General features: G+C 42.2%; 2 protein-coding genes across 3 annotated transcripts in view; one reads left to right on the top strand and one right to left on the bottom strand.

Moving 5' to 3' along the window:
• LOC116264357 (glutamine-dependent NAD(+) synthetase) overlaps nt 1–18,810 on the bottom strand; it is an 87,428-nt gene that overhangs the window by 56,844 nt on the left and 11,774 nt on the right. For both annotated transcript variants that reach the window (XM_031644501.2, XM_031644500.2), the window contains exons 5-6: nt 12,142–12,276; nt 50–218 (exon numbers count right to left, since the gene is read on the bottom strand). In XM_031644501.2, the coding sequence (XP_031500361.1) occupies nt 50–218; nt 12,142–12,276 (304 nt within the window). The remainder of the gene's footprint in view (nt 1–49; nt 219–12,141; nt 12,277–18,810) is intronic.
• Nucleotides 6,375–9,486, top strand: LOC126410530 (uncharacterized). The gene is made up of 4 exons (XM_050080532.1): nt 6,375–6,530; nt 6,648–8,501; nt 8,592–8,796; nt 8,894–9,486. Exons 2-4 carry the CDS (start codon nt 6,650–6,652, stop codon nt 9,180–9,182), a joined length of 2,346 nt encoding a protein of 781 aa, XP_049936489.1. The 5' UTR covers nt 6,375–6,530; nt 6,648–6,649; the 3' UTR covers nt 9,183–9,486.

Below are 18,810 nucleotides of genomic sequence, written 5' to 3'. Positions count from 1 at the left end.
AACTGTGTGCCGGGAGTAACAGGACAATGGTAAATGCAAAGCTTTCTACCTTCTATCACGAGCTGACACATACACCCGACAATAGCTGCTACAGAAGAACTATCTGCTCCACCTGAAAGTGGAAGCAAATATCCAGAAGCACCACTTCTTCTTAAGTAGTCCCACAGCCAACAACTTGGTCCTAAAGCTATTTCTTCCTCTGGTACGTGATATTTGACCTGAAAAGGTATAATACTTTTAAACCTGCAGCAGAAATGCTAAGAACAGTTGCAACATACACATGAATGAACAATCACACCTTAGTAATTGGTGTCATGGAAATGCTTTCAAAAATTTTGAAGATGAAAGAATCTACACAATAAGGAAAAGTCATCATGCCATAGCAATAAGAGTCTGTCAATCACTTCGAAGCATCGGGTCACTCTCTGCAAATCAGCTCATTCTAGCAGTGTTATGTGCAATATCTCTTATTTCCAATCTTTGAAATAGCCAATTTCCACAAAAATCAATTGCTTATACTGATTTTCCCTACCACATAAAAAATTTCAACTACCTTTTCACATCAGGAAAGCAGTTCCCTTTATTACAGGAGGGCAGATGATTTCAAAGTTAGTAATCCTTCTTCACTCTTACTCTCTTCTGAAACACCATACAGTTAGAACTAATTCTAGCACAACCTTTTCAATAAGAATCTGTTCTTCTTAAACTGAAAAAAGACTCAGTGATTATCCCTACAGCTTATGATTTATATTTCATCTGCACCTTCCAACAGGAGTGGATAAGAATGCAAATTTGATATTCTTTGTTAGACTACTTGCCCCAGGAATGCTTGCTGTCAGCAGTAAAGGGAAACAGGGAAAGTCAAGAACAAGAAGCCAAGAAGGTAATCCTACTGCAGCCCAGACTAATTCAGTCTAATTGGCGACTATTCCTACTGCTACTCTTACAGCTTCCCTGACACCTTAGATGTCTATATACCTTATTAAGAAAGGTTAAGGTAAGGCTTTTATCCCACTTCATCCTACGTTGATACTTATTACGAGATTTTTTTAACAACATACCACTACAAAGGCAAAATATATTTGGAGCTCATTGGCAGAAATATTTTTAAGAACATGGTCATATTAATTTTCTAAAGAGCTTGTCAATAGCTATTACATTAAACTCATTAAGGAAAATGACACAGAGAAAAAGGTCACACAGCAAGACTTATTAACAGTTCCTTTCAACTAGAATGAAGATCATTTATGCTTCGGTTATTTTCCATGTCACATGGGTGTAGGGTGCCAGTGCGCTATATATATAGATATGCTAAACAAAGAATTTTCAAAATAGGATATACTCTTTCATAAAGAGGACACCTTTGTGGTGTCATTTAAAATGATACAAAATCAATTTCAGGTGTCCTCTTTTCAAAGAGGACGCCTTAGTCCTATAATCTATTTTTTAAAAAGACACCCAGTCCTTTATGGATTTATCTAGGGTATCTTCAAAAAGACACCAAGGACTGCAAGTTCTGTGATTCTTTTAAAAAAGAAAAGCAATCAATATGAGAATGAGAGAGAGAGAGAGAGAGAGACCCACCATGTCTCCTTTTAAAAATGAGGAAAAAGTGAGACCTTGTCTTCTTTTTAAAATGCAGAAAAAGTGAAGAGACATAGAGAGAAAGTGGAAGGGGAAAAAAGAACATGCTGCCTTGAAAAATAATAAGACACAGCAGGACTTGTTGGTCCGGTGTGGCCAACTGCACCGGACGTGCATTGACCGCGTCGACATGGGTCAGCATGCCATTTTGAAGCTCCCGTGTTAGTTTATTTTCTGTTTTTTTTTTTTTTGACATTTTTATGATTTTCATCTCTCTACTGATTGGTAGTTCGGTTTAGACCTTCAGCAACTAACATTAAAGAACCTGAAACGGATCAAACTCGACCTATCTAATATAAAAGACAAGCAACTCAAATATGCTTCCTTTTCACATGAAATTTTATAAGACTTGTACTAATATGCATAACTGCATTACGACACAAAATTCAAGAGGATCTCCACCACCAGACTTATAGCCAAGCACTTTCGTTTTCTAAGTCAATCAAAAAAGCATGGCTTTGTGTGACATGACAATTACATTTCAGAGCTAGCAACTTCCAAACTATTCAAAAGATCAGACAACTGTTCAAACACTGAATCTCTTATTTGCAGTCATTTACCATCACTAGGCTGCACAAATCATGCAATTGCACTGAACAAACAAATGCACAATTGCTCTGAACAAACAAGGCATTCCTAGAAGCACTCTCATTCTTACTGAAGTCCTTGGTAGAATCTGCTATTGAATATATATAACGCTCCAATGTCATACACAACTAATCGCGAAAAGGAAATAGATTTTTTAGAGTTTTTTTCTTTTCTTTTTTTTTTTAGCAGAAGCAGAACAATCAAACACCTACGTAGTTGGCATAGGCCCGATTTGTGTATTGCATCCAAATAACTTGTCTGTATAATTAGCGGACGGCACGATCTGTCCTAGCAGTTAATTGAAAACCATAACAAGATTTCCGATATATCACTTGAATGTAAAGTTTATGTATTGTATTGATTGTTAAAATAATAATGAGTGATTATCTTTGTTACTGGAAGCAAGCTCACTCCAGAATTAGTCAGACCTAGTTCAAAAGGTTCACTAAGTTTGGTTTACTGATTTCTTCGGCATTCCAACAAATCAAACTCAATCTGAGTCATACAAAAACCAATCACATCGGTGATAATAAAGAAAGCAGATAAATGAACAAATAAATAAATAAACAGCCAATTCATAGTCTCATAAATTTTTATGATGCATACACACGGACCCGCCTGAGTAAGATCACATGATGCCACCCAGCTTGTTGATGTATTTAGGGCAGGCCGTTGAGCAGCTTACGGTCCTAAACACTGAGTCAACGGGAATATTGGCATAATTTAGGCTAACCACTATCGTGATTCCACATTCGTTGATCTGAACTACATTACTGCACTAACTGCATCCCGCACTCGCTGCCTCACAATGGGGCTGGGCTTCTCTAAATAGCCTAAGGAGCACTTTATCAATCCTTGCATTCAGCAAAGGTTCCGCTCATGGGTCCCCGAACCCTTGCACCACCCAACCTGGCCCCTTTATGTTCTACAATTGGGTTTGACTATTTATAGTCGCAACATGTGCCGATCTTGGACTTTTTATTTTTGGTATATTTTGCCGTTCTCGAACTTTCCTCTTATACCATCAACCTGGAAATAAAAAACCGGCCCCAGGCTGTTGCCCACATCATACTGATAACTCAGGCCATAAACAAACATTTGCGTAAAGTAAATAAACAACCATCATGCTCAATCAATTTAATTCATGGGCCTACTTCCACATCTATCATCACTACCCTGCTTGCAGTATCAAATATATTCATCTCAAACTTTGTCACATGGGTACTGCTGTAAAGGCAGCGTACCTGTACCGGCCAGGTACGACACTGGTGCTGGTACTGGTACTGGTACTGTCGTGGGTACTTCTTGGGTACTGGTCAAACAGTACCGGGTACGGTCAACGTACCCAGGACTGTATCCGTCCAATTTAAAACTCGATCAAAGTTGACCAAGTCCTTTCTTATCCAAAATTTATGATTTCAGTTTTGTTCTTTACACCATTTACACTCAGGAAACACATACAAAGTTGTGTTTTCATATTTTTTTCAATAGTTTTTCTTTAGAAACTATAAATTTTGAATCATGAATGCGCTATTTTGTTTGAATTCTTATTTTATGTTATATATATATATATATATATATATATATATATATATATATATATATATACACAGACGTACCCCCGTACCCAAGTTTTTTGAAAATAGTCCGAACCAGTACCCGTACCTATGTGACATAGATCTCAAAGCTAAAGCATGGGTTTCTCATTAAACAACTCACTCCTGGAACTCAATATCGAGCCTGTATCACCAACACAACTTGAGTTACGTATCTAAGTGTGGCACGTACTTTCAAAACAGATAAACCTAAATAACGTGCATGTATCCATGAACATGTATTCAAAGAATCAAAATAAACTTAATTAACTTAAGTAATTTGCTTAAATTTTCAACTTAGTTCAAGCCTGCTAAATCTCACCTTTGCTAGTTTAAGCACTCTATAAAAGAGGTGATTAATCTAATTATGTATTATTAATATTATATCTTAACTAAAACTCCGTGTAATCAATTGTCTGCCTGCCCTTATCTCGACTCTGGGTACGGCCAAGGTAGTCAAACCAAAATTGGTCGTGGTAGACCAAGATCTCCTAGTAATCATGGCCGATTAAGGCTAGATCGGTCTGATGGCCTAGCCTAGCCCACTGTCAAGTTTCACGATACAGCAAACTGGTGTGCAATTCGACATGGATCTCAACGCAGCCTAGACAATTAAGCCACGTAAACACAGATGGCACAGTCCGTTTGTTGATCATATGCACTACATGGTACATGCAAAACGAGATGGTTCGAGGTTTCTGACCAAAATTCAACAGCATCTCATCTAACGCTTCTGATTTTCTAGATTCCGATCTCTCAGAATCGTGAAGAATAGCTGCAAAATGCAGCCTAAGAGAAGCAATTAAAATTTCTACAATAAACAATCTAACATTTTACATGTAACCGAAAAAATTACAATAACTTTCATTATACTTGATATTTTAACAAAGTCTCTATTTCAGGTGATTACAACTCATGAAAGAAAGGATTCTGTAAAGTTTTGTCACCGATGGACACACTCTCTCTCTTCAACTTTCTCTCTATATCCTCTCTTTCTCTCTCTCTCTCTTTATATATACTTTCTCCTCCTCTCTCTTTCTCCTTGTCTCTCTTTCTCCTCTTCTCTCTTTTTCTCCTCTCCTCCCTCTTTCTCTTATTCTCTCTCTTCCTCCTCTTCTCTCTCTTTTTCCTCTTCTCCCTCATGTTGCATTCTAAAGCAATGTTGTACGTACCCCCGTACCCAAGTTTTTTGAAAATAGTCCGAACCAGTACCCGTACCTATGTGACATAGATCTCAAAGCTAAAGCATGGGTTTCTCATTAAACAACTCACTCCTGGAACTCAATATCGAGCCTGTATCACCAACACAACTTGAGTTACGTATCTAAGTGTGGCACGTACTTTCAAAACAGATAAACCTAAATAACGTGCATGTATCCATGAACATGTATTCAAAGAATCAAAATAAACTTAATTAACTTAAGTAATTTGCTTAAATTTTCAACTTAGTTCAAGCCTGCTAAATCTCACCTTTGCTAGTTTAAGCACTCTATAAAAGAGGTGATTAATCTAATTATGTATTATTAATATTATATCTTAACTAAAACTCCGTGTAATCAATTGTCTGCCTGCCCTTATCTCGACTCTGGGTACGGCCAAGGTAGTCAAACCAAAATTGGTCGTGGTAGACCAAGATCTCCTAGTAATCATGGCCGATTAAGGCTAGATCGGTCTGATGGCCTAGCCTAGCCCACTGTCAAGTTTCACGATACAGCAAACTGGTGTGCAATTCGACATGGATCTCAACGCAGCCTAGACAATTAAGCCACGTAAACACAGATGGCACAGTCCGTTTGTTGATCATATGCACTACATGGTACATGCAAAACGAGATGGTTCGAGGTTTCTGACCAAAATTCAACAGCATCTCATCTAACGCTTCTGATTTTCTAGATTCCGATCTCTCAGAATCGTGAAGAATAGCTGCAAAATGCAGCCTAAGAGAAGCAATTAAAATTTCTACAATAAACAATCTAACATTTTACATGTAACCGAAAAAATTACAATAACTTTCATTATACTTGATATTTTAACAAAGTCTCTATTTCAGGTGATTACAACTCATGAAAGAAAGGATTCTGTAAAGTTTTGTCACAGATGGACACACTCTCTCTCTTCAACTTTCTCTCTATATCCTCTCTTTCTCTCTCTCTCTCTTTATATATACTTTCTCCTCCTCTCTCTTTCTCCTTGTCTCTCTTTCTCCTCTTCTCTCTTTTTCTCCTCTCCTCCCTCTTTCTCTTATTCTCTCTCTTCCTCCTCTTCTCTCTCTTTTTCCTCTTCTCCCTCATGTTGCATTCTAAAGCAATGTTGTACGTATCGTACGATACGACCCCGTATCGTACGATACGTATCGTATCGTACGATACGTATCGTATCGTTTGAAGAAAACGATACGATACACCCCTCGTATCGTAAAAAGGGGGTGTATCGGCCCTGTATCGCACGTATCGTACGATACGGCCTAAAAACGCAAAAGGGGACCGAGACCTACTTATTCGGCTTCTTTTTCAAATTTTTCTTCCGTTCTTCATTTCTAACGCTTGGATAGTGCCGTGAGGGAGGACGATCGTTCATTTTGACCGTGAAGAACTTGATTTTCATCGTCAAATCGAAGATTAAGTGGTCGATTTGTGCGTGGGTGCTTGATTTTCGTGGGAAGGAAAGGGGTTTTCTTCATTTCAGACATTTCTTCTTCGTAAGGTATGAAATCTCATGTTCTTACCATGTATTCTTAATTTTTTACCGTATAATCATAGATTTGAAGACTTTGAGTGTTTTTCATTAAGTTTACCATAGGATTTCGTTTTTTTTTTGAAGATATGGATCCTACATGGCAATGGTGCGAAAGGGTGAAGGAGAATAACCGTTTGAAACTCAAATGTGGCTTCTGTGGGAATACACTTTCAGGAGGGATTATTAGAATGAAACACCATTTGGCAGGGACCTCCAAAGATGCGTCTCCTTGTGTTGGAGGACCAAACAAACCTCTGCCTCCATTTGTGCGTCAACAATGTTTAGATATGCTTCATGCTTTACGTCAAAAGAGAATACAAAAAGAAATTGAAGATGCAGATGTAGGCTATAATGTGCCTTTGGAAGATGAAGAAGAAGAGGATGAAGCTTATGAATGTGATGATGAAGACGATAGCAGTCTAAGAACAGATTTGGAGACCTCAAGAGGTAGAGATCGTAGAGGAAAAGGGATTATGTATGAAGGAGGTCGATCTGGCATAACGGGAAGGAAGAGGAGAGGCACAACAGATGTTAGGGCCAGGCGTGGTATGCGACCACCTAGTGGTAGAGTTCCTACTGGTAGGTCTAGTGTTGGCTCTATTAATAGTTTTTTCCCTTCATATACCAGCCCAGGTGGTCAGCCGCAGATTCGTGCTGCTATGACATCTAAAGATATGCTATATCATGCACAAAAGCAGGTAGGGAAATGGTTTTATGATGCCTGTATTCCATTCAATGCAGCTAATTCTTTTCAATTCCAAGCCATGGCAGATGCAATTGCTTCTATAGGCCCCGGATTCAAAATGCCATCATATCATCAGTTGAGAGGCAAAATTCTTCAGGATACAGTCAAAGAAGTGTCTGAGCATTGCGATGAGTTGAAATTATGTTGGAAGGAAACAGGTTGCTCCATTATGTCAGATGGTTGGACTGATACAAGGTCAAGAACACTTGTAAATTTTCTTGTGTATTGCCCTAAAGGTACAATGTTCTTGAAATCTCTTGACTTGTCTGATGTTCCTAAGACTGCTGAGATTTTATTCAATGTTTTTGATAATGTTGTACAAGAAGTTGGACCTGCAAACATTGTACAGTTTATTACAGATAATGCTGCAAATTATAGAGCTGCAGGAGATTTGTTATTTCAAAAGTATAGAACATTTTATTGGAGTCCATGTGCCACTCATTGTGTTAATCTAATGCTTCAAGATCTTAATGAGATGCATGATATGAAATCAGCCATTGACCAATGTCAAGAGGTAACAAAATTTATCTATAATCATGCATATGTATTGAGTTTGATGAGAAAATTTACAAAAGGAGTTGAATTAATACGACCTGCACAAACTAGATTTGCCACAAATGTATTGACTGTGCAGAGTGTGGTGAAACAAAGAACTCCTTTGAGACAGATGTTTGCTAGTGAAGAATGGGCTGCATATCCACATGCTCATAAAAGAAATGCTTCTTTAGTTGTGGATATTATATTCAATAACGTATTTTGGGAATCATGTGTGAAGCTATTGAAGGTTTGTGTTCCATTAGTTAAGGTTCTCAGGTTGGCTGACAGCGAGGACAGACCTTCTATAGGGTACTTATATGAGGCTATGGACAAAGCAAAAGAGGCAATTCGAGACAACTTAAAGGAAAAGAAAAAGTTATATATGCCCATATGGAAGATTATAGATAAAAGGTGGACTGGACAGCTTCATCAACCTCTTCATGCAGCAGCTTATTATCTAAATCCTGCAATTAGATTTTCTCCTACATTTAAGAAGGACAGAGAAGTCATGCATGGTTTGTTAGATTGTATTAATGTGTTAGTGGAAGATTCTACAGAACAAGATGCTGTGCACAATGAGTTGGATCTATATGATAGTTGTTTTCGGAACATGGGACTACCTGCCGCCGTTCGAGCCAGGACAACGATGCGTCCAGGTAAATACATAGAAATTTTTAATTTACTTTGCATTTGTTACATTTGATTCTTTTAAAACTTTCACATTGATTTGTTATATTTTTGTTTAGATTTGTGGTGGAATAGGTATGGGTTTGATTGTCCAAACCTAGCACGTTTTGCAGTCAAAGTCCTCAGCCAGACATGCAGTGCTAGTGGATGCGAAAGGAACTGGAGTGTGTTCCAACATATCCATAGCAAAAAAAGGAATAGGCTCGAACATAAAAGGTTGAATGACCTTGTCTTTGTTCGATATAATATGAGGTTGAAACAAAGGTAATATAGGCATATACCTTAATTAATGTTTACATTTTTATGTACAATATATTTATATGAAATTATATACTAACAAATTTTCTCTTATTTAATGTAGAGAATTAGAAAAATCATTAGCAAGGAAGCACACATCTCAGTTCGATCCTATCAGCTTGGAAAATTTTGACGATCTAGAGCCATGGATTGAAGAAGAACCAGCTACAATATTTGATGATGAAGATCTTGAATGCTTCAACCTTGAAGTTGAAGCAACAGAAGGCTTTGTTGATGAAGGAGAGTCTGCTACTGCTGGTGCTGGTGCTGAATATGTTGGTGAAGATCTTCCAATTCTTGACGATGAAGAAGAAGAAGAAGATGAAGATGAAGATGATGAAGATTATGAATGATGAATCATGAATGAGAGTCAAGTCAAGAGTGCTTTCATTTTATATGTATCAAAAACTTAAGAGTTATGAATCTATGGTTGTTGAACACTTGATTGAATGTTTTATCATTTATGACTTTATCACTTTATGGCTTATGGCCTTATGCTTTGTTGAATGATATTGTATTATTGTTATGAATTTTGATGTTTATGAATGATGAACGCGTAAGTTTATAGCAATAATAAGTCTATCATTATCTCAAACATGTTTTCTATGAACAATTTATTATTTTTAATTTTTTCTGATTTTTTTTATGAATTTTCCGAATTTTTTTAAATTTTTTCTGATTTATTAATATTTTTTTAAAAAAATTTACGATACGGTTACGATACGTTACGATACGTTACGATACGGCGTATCTTAAAGCCCGACCGATACGGCTTACGATACGCGTTTTACAACATTGTTCTAAAGAGGGTGGCAACCCCTTTATTATTTTTATATTACATATTATATTATATTTTATATTAATCTATCTTGAGGAGGTTTGTTCAATTAATTTGATTTAAATGATTAGTTTCAGTTCTGGTTTAACTTAATGTCTAATATTATATTAAGAGCTCTAATCTATGATATCTATCACTAATTGGGTGTTTAAGCTCTTAAACTGTCACTAGGTAAACTTAATCATGATTAGCATAATTTAATCTCGAATAGATAATTGCTAATCTACCCCTGGTCATGGCTGAAAATTACAAGTTTCCCACTAACCAATGACCATAATGCCCTGGTCTTACTGAGTCTTGGACTATTTTAGTTTCCAAGTTTGACTGCATAACCATCAAACATCCGTCCGTCTGGTTCGAAACATTAGCAAGACTAGGTCATAAACTTGTTATATCTATTATTATTTTTAAATTCTTATGTAGTGTCTTAACAATATCCACACAGAAACACAGCAGGGGTTTAGCTAAAACTGTAACTCATAAATTGTTTCTGATGCCAGGAAGCTGTATGTTACAATATATAAATTACCTTCATAGATGTAACATTCACCGCCTCGAGAGAGAAGGGAAAAAAAATATTTTCACGGCAAGGTAAGGATGGTTAAGGGTTAATCAAAGGTCACCAAGATGATGTAGGTGACAAAAAAAAAAAAATAATCACGCACACATGGTATGTACATCCAAAAGTGGAAGCATCAAAGACCAAAGAAAGTTGGACAATACAAACTGATGGGGTGACTAATCCATGTGATTACTTTTCCCTCCATTGCAAGCAATATTCCTTATGACAGAAATTTCATGACATACTGCATTCACCTGTTCAGTGGTATATTCTTTATGACACCAGTCTTCCCCAGCCATATGTTCAAATATTTGTGAAGAGCACAGGATACAGCCAATCAATGAGTGTACACTGCCTATCAATAGAGTTCCCCTGGAATATTTGTACTTTGCAGTGGGGAACCACATGCACACCAGTTATTGCAGCAACAGCAGCAGTGACAGCATTTGGGTACGTACAGAAGTTCATGAACTTGTCACCAACCCCTTCAGGCTCCTTTTCTCTCTTTTTCAAGTAAAACAATGCACAAATTGCACACTGGTTTCACCTTTTTTTAGGATGAGCACATGGTTGGCAAAATATGTGGCCAGTGGGGATATTTTCCATTATGCTCAAATATCACCTTGAAATATTTAGGTGCTTCTGTTGAAGTGCTAATAGGGGAATAGGTTATTGTTAAATATTCTTGACAGTCGGTTAGAGTGTCTCTACAATATTAGGAAGTTGGAATGTAGGTCTTTTAATATTATCTTATTTTGTTTGGACTAATATTGTAGTTCTTGTTACCGCCAGCCCTAATCTCTTTAACTTTGAGATTAGGTTTACGTGAATGATGATTTTCAATGTTTTCTCTCTCTAGACTCAGCCTTCTCTGTTGGCGCCCCTATCAATGACTCAGATATGTTATGGATGATTGATTCAGGAGCATCTAGGCATTGTTGTACAGATTTTTTCGTCATTAACCAGGTTCTCTACACCACAGCAGGTCAGACTAATGGATGGCCAGCTGTCTCCAACCTTGGGCAGCGATGATATCTACCTCCCACCCTTGGGCACGATTATACATGTGCTATATGCTCCTTAGTTTTTTGTTAATCTGTTATCTATTAAACAACTAGCGAGTGACTTATAAGAGTCATTTTTTATCCTGATTCATGTCTTTTTCAGGGCTTACCAACTGAGATTGGTGGCAGCCACGAATGTGAGGGACTCTATTTGCTTTCTATCCCAGTAGATGTTGCTACGTCTTCATTCGCATCGAGGACCTCTCCTCTACAGTGGCATCTCAGACTAGTCCATCCATCTATTTCCAAACTTTGTCGCATGTTTCCAAATATTTCTGCATCAGAATCTTTCTTATGTCATGCATGCCAGCTAGGCAAGCATACACAGAGCAGCTTTCCTTCGAATCAGAGTTCACCTAGTCAAAGTCCTTTTGATCTCCTTCATGTGGATGTTTGGATTCCTAGTAGGGTTTCTTTTCGTTCACGTTTCTGGTATTACCTGGTTTTGGTTGATGATTTTACTAGAGTTAGTGGGGATATCTATGCTCCAGCTTGAGGGGGAGTGTTAAATATTCTTGACAATCGGTTAGAGTGTCTCTGCAATATTAGAAAGTTGGAGTTTATGTCTTTAATATTATCTTATTTTGTTTGGACTAATATTGTAATTATTGTTACCGCCAGCCCTAATCTCTTTTAACTTTGAGATTAGGGTTACGTTAGTGATGATTTTCAATGTTTCTCTCTCTCTGGTCGTAACAGTTATAAAAAACCACAGCTATTCACCGTATTATTATACAATAATAGAAACAAATTGCTTTAAATTGGTTGCAAATTTAAGCAAGAAAAAACAATCATGGTGTAGGGAATTCATAAGCCAATGTTTCTGTGATCAAGAGGTGAGATCTCACATCAATTGGCAACGTAGGAAATTCTTGGAAGTCAAAAGTGTGGCAGAGTTTATAGTGAACTGCCACAGAAGGAACCTTCGGCTTATAACTTGCTTGATCCCGCAAACTGCTGATTGCTCCACGGTAGCTGACAACCTGCTTATCAATATAGGTTAGGTAAGAGTTGCTAGACAGTTCAGAACAAAATCAGGACAAAATACAGAACAATCATAAAGACATGACTACACTAAAACAGAAGAACTGTATGCACAAGTATTTGGCCTGGGAGAAGCACATGCATGTCATGCACAATACTGTAGTTTATCAAGCATCAATGACATGAATATTTTGGATTTAGCAGACTCCTTTTCCTGTTTGTGGTGGAGATTAACCTGTAAATTTACTAACTAATAAAAGACAATGATGAAGTAAGACTTGCCATCATTGGCTTTGCCATAGTTGTATCACCAATATTCTGGAAATGCAACAAACACAAAAAAACAAATGATTAAGATATTTTCAAAATATTGTCAGGAAACAAAAGTAAATTTGTTAATGTTAATCAATTCTTTTGTTTGAAAAATAGTATAATCTATTATCATAGTTTTAAAATTATCTCCTATATTGTCTTAATTTTTTGGATTGCTGAGATTCTCCTAGAAAAATATTATTTAAAAAGCTTTGAGGATTTTTTTTTTAATTTCTGTGAAAGGAAATAACATAAAACTTACTGCTAGAAAATGAACACTTAGGTGTGGGACCTCATATGCCGGACTGAACGACTTCAAAGGCAATAAAGCTCTTTTATTTATTAAATTAAAAGGTAACCACAACTCTTACGTAGGTGATAACAAGAACACTTTTTCATATGAAGAGTCAAACTAAACATTGGAACAACATTTACCTGCAACAAACTTCTCAATAAAAGGAGGTCTATAACGACCAAGTTGACTGTGCCAATGAATTGGTATGTTACATTCAGATAAACTAAGGAAGAAGTTCCAAGAGACCCATTACGGCTTCTAGAAACAATAAACATGAACAAAAGGATTGTGTTTGACAACCAGCCTTCATCCCATAGACAAGGCTACCTGGAGCTCCCATCCAGAAGGAGCACCTTGAAGTCCCTCGGCAACTTGGCCCAGCCAACCTCTCGTGAGGCTTGAAATTACGCTAACCTTGTCTGGTCCATCCATGCTTGCACCCACCAGCCATATGTTGTGCCATGTTGCCGCTATGCTTAGAGGTTGCTAAGACCTGTGCTGCAAACTCCCAACAGAGAACTACTTATGCATAATGAATAATCTAACCACTTTCAGTCACACACCCTCTCATCACACATACCTGCCACTCGGTACCCTACTGCACTAACCCACACGTACTCATGCCAAGCCTCCTCTATCACAGCCTGGTGACCTTGACCAAAGCCACTCATGCATTCGGTTGAGCTCGTGGACATTCGTGGGGCCGCCTTGCTCTTGCCGGTGGCCGAGTGCCTACATTAGCTCTCAGCTTAGGCCTTCAAGCTGCACAGCTGCTGCTTGGAGCACTTGTGCTTGGCAACGCAGCTGCAATCAACCTGGCCTGGCTTTTGCATTAGCCATTGTATTCCTACCTTGCCAAGGCAAACTCCCTTCCTAACAAGTTGTTAGGACCCCCACCTTCGACCAGGGCCTTACTTGTCATGAGTCTCATGACCAGCCTTGTGCCCAAGCCTTTGCCGGTGGTCCTGCCGAGAAGGGCTCGACTGTGCCTGGTTAAGAGGTCGACCCTATGCCGAGCAAAGCCAACCCCTTCGCTTGATCGACCGGTCCTTGTCGGTTGTGGCCGCGCAATAGGCGAGCCAGCTGCGGCCAGGTCGGGCACACCAGGGAACCGCGGCCAGCTCCCTGCCAAGGGGTACTCGGCAAGGGTCTCACCAGGACCGAGCACACAAAGCAGCGAAGGCAGACCGGCGCTGAACACAGAAGAGCAAGGTGGAAGCAGTGGCCATCTAAAACTCGGCGATGGAGGCAACGACTAGGTGGCAACGACGGGCGAATCGGGTGCGGCAGGCAGTGACCGCCCTACAGGAGGAGCGAGTCAACCGCGAACCGGTATCGAGGTAATGACTCCATACTAATTTTGGGAACGATTCAGCTTGGTGGGGAGCATCAGGACGTGTCGAGTCATGTTCGACTACATGTCCAGGCCGATGCGACATCGGATACGACTCAGGGGAGAGTTAGCTGTCGAGCAGCTCGTGCATGCGCAACCGACCAAGCCGGTCTCGCACGTGCGAGGACCGGCCGAGCCTATCGACTCCCGCGGGAAGCAAAACCCTGCGAAACGACGGGCTTCACAGCTTTTGAACAGTGTAAAACAGAGGTTTCCGATTTCTAAATGGCTGACACCAACCCGTTTAATGAGGACCAGCAAGGGGAACGTGCCCAACCCCTACCACACATCAAGTTCGATTTCCCTAGGTTCGGCGGGCAGAAGGCACAAGGATGGATCTATAAGGTTCATCAGTATTTCGAGTACCAGCAAGGCAAGCTCTACCAACTGCCTGCCGAGGTGCCCCAAGAGGTGGACGAGGCTGCTCAGCAAGACAGCGCCCCTCACCTCTACTCCAAGATCTCGCCTGGCTGCTCAAAGGGACAGGTCTATACAGGGGATTCCCGACCAGACAGTGGCCCTATCAGCTCCCGAGAGTGAAGTACAAATCTACCCAACACACGAACTTACAACAACCAACTCAATCAATCAAGGGTCCAGGCCTTAAGCGTTACAATGCGTGAGCGATACAGATTTTTAATTTCACTCACAACTCACTCCCAAACCATACAAGCATGCTTAAGCAAAACCACACCCTCCCATGGACAGGCTACAAGGCCGGGGTTGTGTCCTCGGCGCCCAGCGCATTGGAGGAGCCATTCGTCGGTCGTAGGCCAAGGGCCGGATAAAATCAAATGAGCCCTCCCGAGACTATAGGTTGAACGGAGGGAATTACTCAACCAAGCGAGCCCGGTTTCGACGATGAGCAACAGCCAAAAAGATATTACGGCTTTCCAAGGCCCGCCACGATAGAGAGGAAGGCTGCATGCTCGGGCGTCGGTAGTGTCAGCGGCAGCCCCCCAACCTGACCGAGATGGTCCTCCTCACCGCAAGTAAAACAAAGAGTAGTTAAGCTGCCCGCAGAAGATACAAGGAAAACAGAGGGGTGGTTGGCAAAACACTTCACTGCAAGATAGGGTGGCCCGTTCGTGATAGAAACAGGGAGGCTCGGCGCAGAGGCGAGGCTAGCTCTTGCCGAACGCTGCGGTGAAGCTCTGTTGCAGGGCTTGGCTCCGTTCCCAACAATCCTGTTGGAGATGGGCAGAGGCAAAGCAAGACGCTGACCCTCTAACGCATGGCAGAGAGACGCAGGGCCGAATTGAGGTGCTCTCGCCGAGGTCAGGGGTGATGGAGAAGAGGCGGGTGTGAGGCGCCTCCGAGCTATGATGTCATGGGGCTCAGGCGACTTCCTTGGTTGCTGCCATCGGGTTGCGGGATACCTGGAGGTTTTTTTACCGTGCGGCTAGGTGAATCCACAAACTCCAGACTTGCTGGTCTCTGCCTCCCCGATAGGATGTGTTCAGCAAGCAGGACACGGGGGAAGATAAGAGCAATTAATCCATGAGAAGAAGGGGGAAATTGCAGCAAGGATGCAAACCTAGAAACTTCACCAGACACTCAGTAGTCCCACAGTAGTCTGAGAGAATATAGTTTGAGGAAGCAGGGGTTGTCCTCGGTAGTGCCTCCTTGGTCGGGAAGTAGAACAAGGTGCTACGGCAGAGAGGCTTTGAGGCGGGCGATCTGCTATAGAACAGGGGGCGACTGGAAACCACTGATTTCGGTCGACGATAGGCACGTCACCAGCAGGACCATGGTCGAACAAGGTCACCTTTGGCTGCGGAGTTTATTTGAGCAAATTTTGGCCACCGGTGGTTGCCATAATCAATGTTGGCGGTAGCTGAAGACCCTCACACCCAAAACAGACAACAACAAGGCAAGCGGTGATTCCAGCCAGCACAGTCCACAGCGTTGGTCGAGCTTGGGATCGTTAGAACCGCAAGAGATCAAGGATCTCGTCTAAGCACTTTGATGGTGAGCAGTCGCCGGAGAAGACAACAGCGTGTCTGGTCTAAGCACTTTGACTGTGAGCGGTCGCCGAGGGAGTCGTTTTGCTGGGTTTTGTTGTCGACGGGGTCAACCGGTCCTCGCATGTGCGAGAACGGCTCGGTCGGTAGCGCACACGCAAGGCCGCCCGACATCCAACCTAGTTCGACAATCGATACTGGCTTCTCAAACTGGTCAATGTGGTATTGCCACGGTCACATCGCCCGAGTCAAGAACCCTGTCCCGGTTTTGTTGCCGAGACGAAACCAAAAAGCGAACCCGGGTCCCAACCCGAATCTCCAAAAACCCATGACCCGACCTGATTGCATAAAGCAATCCGGGTCTGTGTATACAAAACATCCTGAAACCAACCCAATTACAAAATGAAGGACCTGTGTCCTTCCAAGAGTCGTATCTGGTGTCGCATCGGTCTGGACACGTAGCCGACACGACCTGATGCTCCCCGCCAAGCCGAGTCGTTCCCAAAATTGGTACCAAGTCATTACCTCGATACCAGTTCGTGGTCAAGGCGATACGTCGCCTGCCGCCCCAGATTCGTTTGTTGTTACTACTGAGTCACTGCCTTCGTCGCTGAGTTCTGGATGGCCGCCAATTCCACCTTGCTTTTCTGTGTCAGGAATCGGTCTGCCTTCGCTGCTCCATCCGCTCGATCCTAGTGAGACCCTCCCAAGTACCCCCTCAGCTGGGGGCTGCATGCGACTGCCTAGTGCACCCGACCTAGCCGTTGTTGCGCGGCCACAGCCAGCACGCTACGCTTGTATAGGGTAGACCTCACAACTAGGCGCGGCCGAACCCTTCTCGGCTACCCCAACACTGCTAGCAGGGCCTTCGCTTGGCATGCTGGTGGCCCTGCTGACCGGCTCTCGACAGCACTTTGGCACCTCCTCTCGGCCAAGGCCTTCTTCAGTGCTCCCATGGCCTGCCTGGTGTTGTCTCCTTTCTGGCCATGGCCAGATGCCTTGTCTCCTAATTATGTTTGTCTTTCCAGCTCGTTGTCCGTATGTCGTCAAGCCTTTCCAGACGAGATGAGGGACTCAAACGACTGCCAATGCAGTAGCTAGATGCGCCTTACCCTTTACCTTCGTCAGTGCTGCCAGCTCTCCCTCGGCCGCGTCGTCCACTTGAGGATGGGCTGCATCAAATCTTCCTCACTTAAACGGAGCCTGCCCCCAAGCCCCTATCAATGGAAACCTATCAGCCAGCTCAAAGGCATCCTCCCACGCTGGTTCTCCCTCGACATTGTCCCATTCCACCAAATACTCCCACCAGAGGTTGACATTGTGGCGAGCTCGTCGCGTACGTAAGACGCGATGCGGCATGGGAGGCTCATCGGGTGTCTCCACCACGGCTGTCGGCAGGATCCCATAGAAGAGCTTGAGGTGCCCAACGTGAAAAACTAGATAAACGCGAGCTTCGTCGAGCAAGGTGAACTGGTATGCTACCTTACCGCAACGATGCTCCACCAAGTATGGTCCATAATACCGCAGCAGCAACTTCAAGTACGGCTGCCCAAATAAGGTATTTTGTCCCTGGAGTAAGCGCTTGGGCCACACTCAATCTCCAATGGCAAACTCTCTCAGCGTGCCCTTTGTCATGTTGTTTCATCCGTTGTTGGGCATGCTGCAAGTTGTGGCGGAGGGTGTGTAGGACCTCATCCTCGTCAAGCATTGCCCTCTTGAGGCCCTCATCCCCGGCTAAGTCTGGCTCGTAAGTCTGCCAGGTTGGCGGGCACAGCTATACAGGGCCTCAAAGGGAGTCATCCCGGTGGCTGTGTGGGGGCTGGTGTTGTGGGCCCATTCACACCATGAGAGGTGCTTAACGCAAGTGGTGGATCTGTGGTCGGTAAAACTCCTCAAATACGTCTCTACGATGCGATTCACTAATTTCGTTTGTCTGTCGGTCTGTGAATGATGAGCAGAACTGAATAATATGTGTATCTCGGGCATTCGAGTGTACTCAAGCTAAAAGTCGGTGATAAAAATACTATCTCGATTGCACACGATGGTTCGGGACATACTATGATGCTTACCCACCCATCCTTGGTGGACTTCAGCGACCAGCCTAGCTGAGCAGAGCCGCAAAAGAGGGGTAAAGTGCCCATGTTTGGTCAACCAGCCGATGACCACTAAGATCACCTCCTTGCCTTCTGATTTAGGCATTGCGTCCATGAAATCCGTAGACGCATCCTCCCATGGCCTATCGGGAATCGGGAGTGGACAAAGAAGGCCTAAGACTTTTCTTGGCTCGTACTTCTCTCTTTGAGAAGTGGGACATTGCCGCGTGTATTTGGTGACGTCGGCCTTTAAGCCTTGCCACCAAAAGTCGGCTTAGCATCTCTTCACGCCCTAGTGCCCTGTTATGGGGAGGGCGTCGATGGTAATCCATCAGCCTTGGCATATGGCATCCTTTTTGGGCAACACCACCTTACCTTTACGATACAGCAAGTCAGCAACCCTCCCCATGTGGTGTTAGTGTGGTATGCTGCCTGGGTGCACTTGAACTGAGGTCAACAAAAGCCTAAGTCTTTCA

Source organism: Nymphaea colorata, chromosome 11 (assembly GCF_008831285.2).
Source record: "Nymphaea colorata isolate Beijing-Zhang1983 chromosome 11, ASM883128v2, whole genome shotgun sequence".
NCBI classification, from domain to species: domain Eukaryota; kingdom Viridiplantae; phylum Streptophyta; class Magnoliopsida; order Nymphaeales; family Nymphaeaceae; genus Nymphaea; species Nymphaea colorata.
Note: the sequence above shows the minus strand (reverse complement) of the source record. Positions and strands in the feature narration are given on the sequence as shown.

Bases quoted from the DNA above. Each gene is read 5' to 3' on its own strand.
- LOC126410530 (XM_050080532.1), top strand. From the start codon at position 6,650: ATGGATCCTACATGGCAATGGTGCGAAAGGGTGAAGGAGAATAACCGT. The intron at 8,502-8,591 runs GTAAATACATAG...ATTTTTGTTTAG, and splicing joins CAGGACAACGATGCGTCCAG to ATTTGTGGTGGAATAGGTAT. The intron at 8,797-8,893 runs GTAATATAGGCA...TATTTAATGTAG, and splicing joins AATATGAGGTTGAAACAAAG to AGAATTAGAAAAATCATTAG.